At 71.1% G+C, this 11,408-nt stretch overlaps 1 protein-coding gene across 2 annotated transcripts; it reads right to left on the bottom strand.

The window, feature by feature from the left end:
- Positions 1 to 1,326: 1,326 nt before the first annotated feature.
- On the bottom strand, positions 1,327 to 11,095 carry LOC101940390 (rac GTPase-activating protein 1-like). 2 transcript variants are annotated; one of them, XM_065561330.1, is made up of 16 exons: positions 10,368 to 11,095; positions 9,706 to 9,908; positions 9,374 to 9,507; positions 8,452 to 8,530; positions 8,087 to 8,140; positions 6,643 to 6,720; positions 6,145 to 6,277; positions 5,800 to 5,942; positions 5,287 to 5,442; positions 5,112 to 5,207; positions 4,829 to 5,030; positions 4,186 to 4,291; positions 3,091 to 3,223; positions 2,720 to 2,834; positions 2,060 to 2,174; positions 1,328 to 1,804 (listed from the first exon to the last, which is right to left on the bottom strand). In XM_065561330.1, the coding sequence occupies exons 1-16, from the start codon at positions 10,450 to 10,452 to the stop codon at positions 1,753 to 1,755; spliced, it is 1,884 nt and encodes a 627-aa protein (XP_065417402.1). In that variant the 5' UTR covers positions 10,453 to 11,095; the 3' UTR covers positions 1,328 to 1,752. The 2 variants fall into 2 exon arrangements, with proteins under 2 accessions (XP_065417403.1, XP_065417402.1); XM_065561331.1 differs by lacking the exon at positions 5,112 to 5,207 and having other exon boundaries at positions 1,327 to 1,804.
- Positions 11,096 to 11,408: the final 313 nt, after the last annotated feature.

Here is an 11,408-nt window from a genome sequence, read left to right as displayed (position 1 = left end):
CCCTCACCTCCTCCCACACCCCAACCCTCTGCCCCAGCCCAGTGAAAGTGAAGGGGGTGGGGGAGAGCGAGCCACTGAGGGAGGGGAAATGTAGTGGGGGGGGGCCCTTGGGGAAGGGGGTGGGGTTAGTGTGTTTGGTTTTGTGCCAATAGGAAGTTGGCAGCCCTCTCCCCACTTCTCTGGTGTGTGGCTGGGGGGGCCGGGCTGGTTCTTTGATTGTTTCTGGCTGTTGCATAATTAATTTGACAAGATTGAAGTCAATGCAGGCAGGGGCTGTGCTGGGTGAATTGTGTCAGGCGGTTCGGATCGGGCCCAGAATTGTTCTGTGAGACTCTAGGGAAGGGCCCGGTGCCGGTGCCGCACAGCAGGACTCACGGGTCAGGGTACGAGCGGCTCTGCGCGGGGAAGGAGAAAACCCTGGAAGACACGACACGAACTCACCTCCAAGCCCCAGCCCCGCACTGCTAGACTCCACTGCTCACCCCGACACGCAGCCCCCCACAAGCCCGCCCCAGCCTGGCCCCCCGCCACGCCGGTGCTGAGAGCGGGGAGCCCCGTATGCCCGGGGGGGCACGGTGTTGGGGGAGTGTTAGTAAAATTACCCTGCGAGCCACTTTCACCAGGAAAAGACCCTGCAGAAGGTTACACCTGGAGCCCCCAGCAGGGTAAATGTAGGGTGCCCCCTAACATGTAGGGGGCAGGCAGGGGCACTGCTAGAGCTGGCAGGGGGTGGGGGCTTGTCCCTCCATGCCAAGAACGCTGGAGGCCAGGCTGGGCCCAGCCAGCCCAGCCCCCCTCTCCTGCCAGCCCCCCGCCCCCAGCCAAGGCTCCCTGGCCACAGCCGGACCAGCATGGGGGGAGCTGTGGTGAGATGCAGGCAGAGCCCCCTGCAGGGAGCAGGCGATACTGCAGCTGCTGGTGCAGTAACACCAGGGCCTCTGACATCTGGCCCCACATGCTTCCTGCCCCCCCCCATGCTCCCTCCCACCCCTGCTGTAAAGACCCCACCTCACTGAGAATCCCCCAGTGACCCCACCCCCCACCTGTGGGGGCTTCACCTTCCTTGGCCCTAGGGGAAAAATTCCTGCACCCCAGCAACCTGTGAGACCCACCAGCTGAGCCCTGGGGGTGACCCCAAACCTGCCCCAGCTCCTGTCCCCTGCCACCCCAGGGAACTGAGGGGTAACATCCCTGCCCCCCAGGACAGGCCCATGTTTCCCCCACGGGAAGGACAGGGGAGGACTAGGAATGGCCAGGCCTGGGGGTTGCTGCACCGGGTTGCTTGCTGTCCCCCCCAGGGCAGAATAGGCACATGTCGTCCCCCCCCCCCCCCCCCCCCACACACACACACACACCTCACCCACCACACACCACCAGGCCTGGATCTGCAGACGCATTTAATAGAAATCAGCCCCCAGGTCCACGTGCTCTGTGCCCCTCACCCACCCCGGGACAGCGGGGAGCTCCCTGGCTGCCCCCTCGTCAGACTGCTCAGATGGGGACAGCAGGAGCGGGGGAGCCAGACGCCCAGCTCAGCATCCCCTGCCGTGGGGCAGGGACCCACAGCTCTGGTGCATGTTCCCTCCAGCACTCTGTGCAGCGAGCGCTGGTGCCTGCCCCCCAGGTCCCACCCCAGGCTCCAAGCCCAGAGCCTGCCCCCCAGGCTCAAGACCCTTTCCCCGCCCCCACCCTGGTCTGCCCGTCGCTTCCCCCTCGGAGTGTGGCCGGAGCCCGGGCCGGAGCCATCCAGGTCTAAAGCAGGGAGGGGAAGAAGCGACCCGTCTTCCTGGAGCCCAGCGCCTGCCTGGAGGGGAGGGGAGGGGAGGGGAGGGGAGAATAGAGGTTAGGGCAGGAGCAGCTTCCCCAGAGACTGACAATCCCCCCCTCCCCCCCCCAGCTCCCACACAGCGCAGAGCCCCAACCCCCCCCCTTCCTCGCTGTACAGCGGTGCCTCCCCCGTACCAGCCCAGCCCCGCTGCATACAGCAATAATCCCCCCAGCCCCCCCCCCAGCACTCACAGGTGCATGACACCCCCCCGCCCTGCCCCCCAGCACTCACAGTGCCGTGCCCGTGGTGCCCACGCAGCTCCGCCGTGGGTCGGGGAGACAGCAGCCGGTTGGGCTCAGCTGAGTCGAGTTCATCTCGGGGGACGAGAGGGGGCGGAAGAGCCGCTCTGGGGGGGTGGGGGGGGGGGAGAAAAACACAGTGTGTGTGTGGTGGTGGTGGGGAGTCTGCAGCCTCCTGCCCACCCTGAACCCCCCCGAGCTGCCAAGAGTTGGTTCAACCCTCTGCCCCTGACAGCCCCGCCCTGGGGCTGCCCCACTGATGCTGTCACAGCTCAGCCTGTGCCCCAGGGCTGGGGGGGGGGGGGAGGGGGACGACCCTCCCTGCAGCAGCCCCCCCCCCCCCCCCCCGCCCCAGCAGCAGCTGGTGCCAAGGCCCTGCCCCATGGCTGAGTGCAGCTCTGCCCCTGGTTATGGGGGTGGGGGGGGGCAGGCACGTCTGGCGATGGGGGTCGGAGTAGCAGAGTGCCATGGGCCCCAGACCGGGCTCCAAGCCTGGCCCCTCTAGCAGCCACAGCTCAGGGTGATGGGGCACAGAGTGACCCCAGGGAGAGTTCCCCACACCTGCTCTGTAGGGGCCCCCAGGCTGCATGGCCCCTGCCCCCCATGGTCCCGCTGTCCCCAGCAGGAGCCCCCCCGAGCCCCCCATGCTCACCCCGTTTGTTCAGCGCCAGGGGGTCGCTCGCGGCCGCAGGCACCAGGTTCTCCAGCTCCATCCCCACGAAGCGCTTCCAGAACTCGGGGGGCAGCGACAGGAGACGAGCCATCACCTGGGGGGGGGGTCAGGGGGAGCCGCTGAGATGCACCCCCTGGGCCCAGCCCCAGGACGCCTGGGTTCTACCCAGCCCCCACACCCCAGACAATGGAGCTGGTCCACCCCCCTTGGGCTGGCAGTGCACCAGCCCCTGGGAGCCCTGTGGGTCTGACCCCCCGGGTGGCAGCAGGGGGAGAACGGAGGGGGGATGCTGTGGGGTGGGGCTGGAGCAGACAGCGGCCCCCTCCCACCCTCCGGCGCCTGCCCCTCACCTTGCACTGCTGTGGCGTGTCCTGCAGAATGGCCAGTGGTGTGGGGCTGCTCGTGCCGTGCCCCACCAGCGTGGGCCCGAAGACGCGGGCCAGGTTCAGCTCATCCATCCTGCACTCGGGGCTCTGAGCCACCCTGCAGGGAAGCCAGACGTCCGGGCCACCGTGACAGGGGTCCTGCCAGGACCGTGCCCCCCCCCCCCCCCCCGCTGCACCCCCCGGGCTCCCAATCCACAACCCCCAACAAAACTCTGCCAAGCAACCGGCCAACAGCACCCGCCTGGGGCTCCCCCCAGCCCCCAAACCCCAACAGAGCCCCCAGCCCAGGTCTGCAAACCACCCCCCCCCCCCCAGGACCCGGCCAGTTCCCCCGGCCCACTGACACCCACAACAGAGCCCCCAGCCCAGGTCTGCAAACCACACTCCCCCCCCCCCCTCGGGACCCGGCCAGTTCCCCCGGCCCACTGACACCCACAACAGAGCCTCAGGCAGTGCAGCCAATGCCCCCCTCGCCCCCACCACAAAGCACAAGGGGGTCAGCAGCTCACCCCAATGCAAGCAGGGCCCATTCCTCCAGCCTGGGGCCCCAGGGCAGCAGCCCAACTCGGGGGGCAGGGCAGGGCCCCCTGGGCAAAGCGAACAATGCTCGACCCGCTAGACCGTGCCAGGAAACCCCAATCGTGGAGTGACCCGAACCAGGGACAGGGGCAGGAGACAGGCCCAGAGAGGGCACTGGGGCAGTGAGCAGAGAGACAGGGACAGACCCACGTTCGCTCCCAGAGCCAGGCCCTGGGAACAGGGGGACCCTGAGCCACACGGGACCCCACCCAGGGGATCAGCTCTGACAGCCGCTCAGCCTGGACAGTCACCAAGTGGAACTGCTGCCCCATGGCCGCCAGAGCCTCACGGCACCAGGCCCCTCCTGCCCTTGGGACCCCAGCCCATGGGGGGGGGGCACTCACGTGTCACGGAGCCTAATGGGCAACCGTGCCGAATCCACAGGTTGGGGGAACCTTTCCCAAGCGCCCCCCCTCCTCCCCAGGCCATGTGCTCCATGCCCCCTGGAACCCCAATCCCCCCAGGTCCCCCTGCCCTCACCTCAGCAGGTGCAGCACGAGGAAGGCCAGCGTGTCCCGGTTGGCGGGGGGCAGTTTGCTCACCACATGGCACAGGGCTGTCTGGCAGGCGGCCTCGTCCGGGATGTCTGGGGCAGAGTCAGGAGCTGTGACATGGGTCCTCAGCCGCCCCCCCAGCCCAACGCTGCCCCACGGCACCAGCACGGGCGCAGCCCAGCACTGGTGGGGCAGAGCCAGGGCAGCGGGTCCAGTCGGGCCCCGGGGTGTTCGGAAAGGCCCCATGGATACACTGCGCCCAGGCTGTGGGTCGGGGCACTCGCCTCCGAGCCAGGAGTCCCTGGCTCCCCAAGAGACTCCCAGCACCTCCCTGGCCCCGTGGGGGGGTCCACCCAAAACCCATAGGTCCCGCCCCTGGCCCCGCCCCAACACACAGGCCCCACCCCCTGCCCCATCCTGGCCCCACCCACAGACCCCACCCCCTACCCCACCTTGCCCCCACCTCCCTGGCCCTGCCCCAACCCACAGACCCTGCCTCCTGCCCCACCTTGCACACACCTCCCAGGCCCTGCCCCCAGCCCCCTCCCGCCCCACACACAGCACTCCAGCCCCACACCAACCCGTAGAGCCCAGCCCTGCCCCCCAACTCCCGGGCCCCGCCCGCTCACCGGCGGCCCGCAGGAATGCGGTGTGCAGGTGGAAGGTGACCAGCGGCTCCTTGAGGCCCCTCAGGAAGTCCTTGAGCACCCCACACACCACGTGCACGTCGCCCACGTGGCCCAGCGAGGGCAGCGCCCCCTTGGCCCGTAGCAGCTTCTGCTTCCACTCCCGCACCAGCGGCTCCGCGCCAGGCACCCGGTACAGCCCTGTCTGGGGGGGCGGGGGCGGTCAGTCTCCACAGCAGGAAACAAGCCCCCCCCCACCCCCCCCGCCAGCTCCCCTCCCTCCTACCTCCGTCAGGCCCCTGCGCTCCACCTCGCTCACGCAGTGCAGCACCAGGGCAGGCACCAGGGGGGCCGCGGGGGGCGCGAAGTCGGCCAGGACGCCCTGCGGGAGGGGACAGGGTGAGAGAAGGGACGGGCCAGGGACCCCCTGCCAGTCCCCCCCATGCTCCCCCAGTACTCACCTCCCGGGGGCAGGGCCGGGGGCCCGGGGTGCACAGGCTGGGGCAGCGCCCGCGGCACTCGGGGTGCAGCAGCAAGCGGCAGTGCCGGCACCGCAGCACCACCCGCCCGAACCGGGCCCGGGCGCCGCACACAGAGCAGGACTCGGGGCGGATCACCTGTCGAGAGGGGGGGGGGTCACGGTGCGCCCGGACCGGCGCCCCCCCCCGGGGCCAGCTGCCCCCCTCCCGCCACCCCCAGAACCCACTGCCCCCAAATCCACAGCCCCCCTCCCCTGCCTGCCCCAGGGACCAGCACCACCCTGGGACCCCCCTCCCCCCATGCTGCAGGGCCAATCTCACCCTGTGACCCGCTGCCCCCCCCCCCACCAAACCTGCTCACCCAGAGCCCCCCGGACCTGCCCCACCCAGCCCTGGAGCAGACGTGGCGGGGGAAGGGGAGCCGGGCAGGACTCCAGCTGTGGGGTGCCCCTGTGTGGGGGAGGGGCTGCCAGTGGGGCCCACGCTGCTCCCCACCGTTTTGGAAGTGAAGAGGTGCTGGGGCGGCGCCACCCCTTGTGGCGGGGAGGGGAAGGGGTCCAGCCCCCTGGGCTCCAGCCCTGCCCCACTGTCTGGGCGGCCGTCAGAGTCCTCACTGCTCCCCCACACCGTGGTCAGCTCTAGGGGGGGAGGGGGGAGAAGGAAGAGGAGAGTCAGCGGGTGGGGCAGCACAGGCCCCCAGTGACTCCCACTGCCCGAGCGCCCCCCCCCCCCCCCCCCCCGCACAGCCAGGGCCTCCCCAGGAGCCAGGCAAACACCAGCTCCCTGCACCCCATGGCAGCCCCCGAACCGGCCCAGCTGGGGACAGGGCCCAGGGGTGACCTGTGAGCGTGGAGAGACGTCGGCCCTGGCGCGAGCGTCGGCTCAGTACTGGCACCGCGGGCAGCAGGCTCCGGTCCCGGCCTCCGTCTTCAGCAACGGCCCCGGCTGGGAGGGTCCCCGGGGGCTCACTCGCCTGGGGGTGGGGAGAAGAGTTGGAGACTGGAGCTGAGCTGCCCCCAGTTGCCCCCTGCCCCCTCCCCAGGCCGGCAGGCAGCAGAGCAGGGCACCAAGCTAGGGGGGATTGGGGGCCCAGGGAAAGGTGTGTGGCGCCTTTGGGGAGCAGTTCCCCCCCCCCCAATCCCCCACTCACTCTCCCTGGCCAGTCAGCCGGGGGCTGGGACGCAGGAGCACCGGGGACGGCCCCTCCCCCAGCCAGCCTGGGGCTGCCCCACCACAGTTGCCCCGGCCAGCTGCCCCCGGAACGTGCCTGGGCCCCAGGGAAGGGGCCGCTCACCCTGACCAATATCTGAGGGGCTCCCGCACCCCCCCTGTACTCACGCTGGCGGCTGGCAGCACCGGGGGGCGCGTGCGCTTTGCTGCGACCACGGGGCCGATCAGGGGGGCCAGAGACGAGCGCTGGGGGACGAAGCAGACGGGCCAGTGAAAGCAGCCCAGGCTAGGCACCCGCAGTGCGGCTCGATCCGCCCCCCGCCCCCAACACACTGCACAAGGAACTGTCAGCAGAGCCCAGGGCCGGGCTGGCAGGGGCTGCGGGTCGGGAGTGTGGGGCACCGGCAAGGTCCAGGGCCGGGCTGGCAGGGGGCTGCGGGTCGGGAGTGTGGGGCACCGGCAGAGCCCAGGGCCGGGCTGGCAGGGGGCTGCGGGTCGGGAGTGTGGGGCACTGGCAGAGCCCAGGGCCGGGCTGGCACGGGGCTGCGGGTCGGGAGTGTGGGGCACCGGCAAGGTCCAGGGCCGGGCTGGCAGGGGGCTGCGGGTCGGGAGTGTGGGGCACTGGCAGAGCCCAGGGCCGGGCTGGCAGGGGGCTGCGGGTCGGGAGTGTGGGGCATCAGGGTTATTACAGGGCTCAGCTGAGGTCACTTCTGAACTGCGACGTCGCTCTCCCAAGTGGTTCCCAGGAGCCCAGGCCGCTTCTCCCCCCGTCCCCTGGGACCTGAGCCCTGACTCACGCCTAGAGCAGGAGCCGGCTACCCGCCCATGCAGCTCTGCCGGTGCCCCTCACTCCTGACCCGCAGCCCCTGCTAGCCCAGCCCTGTCCCCCGACTCCGCCAGTGCCCCTCACTCCTGACCCGCAGCCCCCTGCTAGCCTGGCCCTGCCCCCTGACTCCGCCAGTGCCCCCTCACTCTTGACCCGCAGCCCCCTGCTAGCCCGGCCCTGCCCCCCGACTCCACCAGTGCCCCTCACTCCTGACCTGCAGCCCCCTGCTAGCCCGGCCCTGGGCTGCCCACTCCCCTGCCCCAGCTCTGCTGACACCCATCAGCTCTCCCAAGCGTCACCCTCCACCTGCTCCTGTGGGGCTGGGGCAAAGGGGGGGGGGGGGGGGTTTCCTGTAACATTTTTATGGCCTCTGAGTGACCAGCATAGCCAACATTTTAACCTTCATTCCCCCGGGGCTCCCTGGGCTGGTCCAGGTGACTAATAACCCGCCTGTCGGCCCGCGCTGGCTGCGTGTCCCTGCAGACGCTGGCGGAGGGGGCGCTGCCCCCCAAGTGGTACAAGTCTCCGTCGGGGTCTATCTCAGGGGACTCGCTGCCCGGCGCTCACGGGGGGGGGCAGCAGGGGGGCTGCAGGCCCAGGGTCCAGCCCCAGGAGGCGATGAAGCTGTGGCCCCACTCCTGGGAGTCCATGACCGGCTCACGCTGGGAGAATTTTGCTCCCATTGGTTAAGAACGTGCCTGAAGCCAGGAGCCACTTGCCCCCTCCCCCGCCCCAGGGCCCTGAGCACCCCCCAGCCTGGGGCAGCTCCAGGCGTTTTGCACCTACCGGGCGCTCATGGGACTTGCGCTTCAGGGGTTTCACCACTGTCACGTCCAGGTCCTGAAAGGAGGCAAGAATGAGGTGGTGCCCGGGCGGGGGTGGGGTGGGCACCCCAGGAGGGCGCAGGGTCAGAGCCCCGGGTCTATGGGCCATAACCCAGCATGGAGCCACGCTGGCAGCTCCATGCCCAGGCCGTCCCCTGCACCAGCTCCCCAGGGACCTGCTGGAGGATCCAGTCCTGGGGGGGCCAGACACCCCACTGGGCCCGTTACAATGGCCTGTGCCCCAGCCCCCCTCCCCCAGGCTATTAACGAGCCAGGACAGGCAGAGTCAGGCCCCCAGGGCTGGTCTACCCGGAGTGGGGCCCTCACCACATCGTCCTCGGTGCGGTCGTAGCTGATGTCGGAATGGGACGTGAGCGAGGTGCGTGACTCGTCCACCGCGGACAGCCTGCAACAGAGACGGTCAGCGCGGGCCGGCAGCGGGGGGCGCAGGCTCCTGCCAGGACAGCTCCTCCCCCCGCACCCCACACCCCCCCCCCCAGCAGTGCAGCATGCCTGGCTCAGCTGCCCCAAGTCACGGCACCGTAGCTAAGTCAACGAGCAGCCCAAGCCCCTATGGGAGCAGAAATCAAACCCACCACTCAGCAGGGGGCTGCGGGTCAGGAGTGAGGGGCACCGGCAGAGCTGGGGGTGGCGGGAGCCCAGGGCTGGGCTGGCAGGGGCTGCGGGTCAGGAGTGAGGGGCACCGGCAGAGCTGGGATGGGGGTGGGGCTGGGATAGGAAGGGGGTGGGGGTCAGGAGGCAGTGAGGGGCACGGAGGAGCTGGGGGGTCAGGGCAGGTTAGGAGGGGGCTGCGGGTCGGGAGTGTGGGGCACCGGCAGGGCTTGGATTCGGTCCCAGGTGATTCCCAGATTCCAAGGGCCGCTGCGATCACCAGCCAGACTCATGCCCGGCCCAGGCCAGAAAACGGCGCCCGGCGCCCCCAGAGCAGACAGGAAATGGCCCGTCCAGGGCCCCACGTGGCCAGTAACGGAGAATCCGCCGCGGCCCCGGGACGCCACTTGCCCATTAGCCGTTCTCACCCCATTTCCCACCAGAACCTCTCGAGCCTCAGCGTCTGGCCAGGGGGCACCAGCTGGTGCCTCCCCTCCCACCCACCCACCCCCTGCCTGCTCCCTGCCCCCCCCCCACTCACCTGCTCCCTGGCGCGCGCCCCCCCCTACTCACCTGCTCCCTGGCGCGCGCCCCCCCCTACTCACCTGCTCCCTGGCGCGCGCCCCCCCCTACTCACCTGCTCCCTGGCGCCAGGGCCGTGCCCAGCCGGGGCCCGTCGAGCAGGGCCAGGGCCGAGCGCTGCCCCTCGCTCAGGGCCACGCTGGGGGATTCCTGCATCAGGAAGTCAAAGATCAGCTGCAGCTTCCGTTCCTGGGGGGCAGAAGCAGAATGTTGGGGGGGGGGGGGGAGAAGCAGCCCCCGAGCCCCAGCCGGCCTCAGCTCCCCCCCCACACACACACACACGCCCTCAGGCCAGGGCCCTCCTGCAGACCCCAGCCCTAGGGGAGCAAAGCTCGGAACCCCCCCTCCCCCCGCCCCACAGAACCAGAGCCCGAGCCCCCCACGCACCTGTTTCTCCAGCTCGGCCTCAGCCCGGTGCCGCTTCCCCATCTCCACCTCCACCTGGTTGCGGGCGTGTTTGAGCTTCACCCGCAGCGCCGAGCACTCGCCCTCCGCCGCCAGCAGCTGCTCGCGGGCCCGGCGCAGGTCCAGCCCCAGGCGGCAACATCTCTGCCGGCAGGCCTCGAACCCGCGGGCGACGCGGCTGCAGTCTGGGGGGGACAGGGGCTGTCAGCGAGCGGGGGGGGGGGGCACAGGGGCTCTCAGGGAGCTCAAAGGGGAGTGGTGTGTGTGGGGGGAGGAGACTGGGGCTTCAGCGAGGGCGGTCGGTGTCCGGGGGAGGGGGGGACAGGGGCTCTCAGCGAGCTCGGGGAGGGGGGGCGGTGTCTCGGGGGGGGGACAGGGGCTTTCAGTGAGCTCGGTGGGGGGGGCAGTGTCCGGGGGGGGGGGGACAGGGGCTTTCAGCGGGCTTGGGGGGGAGGGCGGTGTCCGGGGGGGGGGGGGGCAGGGGTTCTCAGCGAGCTCGGGGGGGTCGGTGTCCGGGGGGGGGGGGGCAGGGGTTCTCAGCGAGCTCGAGGGGGCCGGTGTCGGGGAGCACAGTCCCCTGGAGCCCCTTGCCCCCCCCCAGCCCATCACCGTGGCGCCCGGCTCCCCCCGGGGCCCGAACCCACCTTCCTCCACGTGGCAGCTCAGCTCCAGGAGCCGGCCGAGCCGGGCCAGCTGGGCCAGGAGGGGCCCGCCGCGCTCCCGCGCCATGGGGCGGACCGGACCGGCGGGGGGGGGGGTCCCCGGGGTGCTGCAGAAAACGCACCTGCCGGACCCGTGCCAGCGGCGGGTGGCCAAGAGAGGGGCTCCGCCCCCCGTCTGTATTTAGGGAGGGGGCCGGGGGCGGAGCTTCAGAGACAGCCCCGCCCCCATCCATTGTCCGGCTCCTCCGGGGGGGCTTGGGGCCCCGCCCGTAACGCGGGCCAGGCTCCCTGGGAGCCGGGTCTGGAGCCCCGGGATCCGCCCCCCGAGTCCGCCCCCAGCGCTGGGGCGCAGCCAAACGGGGGGTCAGGGGCCGGTTCAGCGCCTGTGGCCCCCACCCCACCGGAAGGGGCTGGGACTGAGCTCCCATTGTACAGACGGGGAAACTGAGGCACGAGCCGGGCTCGGCCTGTGATTTGGGGGGTGGGGGAGGCCCAGAAATCAGAACCACTGGGGGCCCCAAGGCCTCCCAGCCTCAGAACCCAGGCGTCCTGCTGCCCGGTCCTAGCCCTGTACCCCCCACGTCTCACGGCTGGGAGCCCCCTCGATCCAGATCCCGTGCACAGGGTCTGTGTCCCCTTCCTTCCCTCAGCCATCAGGGCTCCATGGGAAACCAGCCCCCCGCAGCGCCCGGTCCGCCCCGCAGAGCCCAGCCTCCCGCAGCGCCCGGTCCCCCCCCAGCAGCCCCCAGCCCCCTGCAGCGCCCGGTCCCCCGCAGAGCCCAGCCCCCCACAGCGCCCGGTCCCCCCCCAGCAACACCCACCCCCTGCAGTGCTACGTCCCCCGCAGCGCCCGGTCCCCTGCAGCGCCCGGTCCCCCGCAGCGCCCGGTCCCCCCCAGCAACACCCACCCCCTGCAGTGCTACATCCCCCGCAGCGGCCGGTCCCCCCCAGCAGCCCCCAGTCCCCTGCAGCGCCCAGTCCCCCCTGCAGCGCCCGGTCCCCCCCAGCAACACCCACCCCCTG

The sequence above is a fragment of the Chrysemys picta genome, chromosome 11 (assembly GCF_011386835.1).
Source record: "Chrysemys picta bellii isolate R12L10 chromosome 11, ASM1138683v2, whole genome shotgun sequence".
Taxonomy (NCBI): domain Eukaryota; kingdom Metazoa; phylum Chordata; order Testudines; family Emydidae; genus Chrysemys; species Chrysemys picta.
The sequence above is the reverse complement of the archived record's forward strand: the minus strand, read 5'-3'. Positions and strand labels throughout refer to the sequence as shown.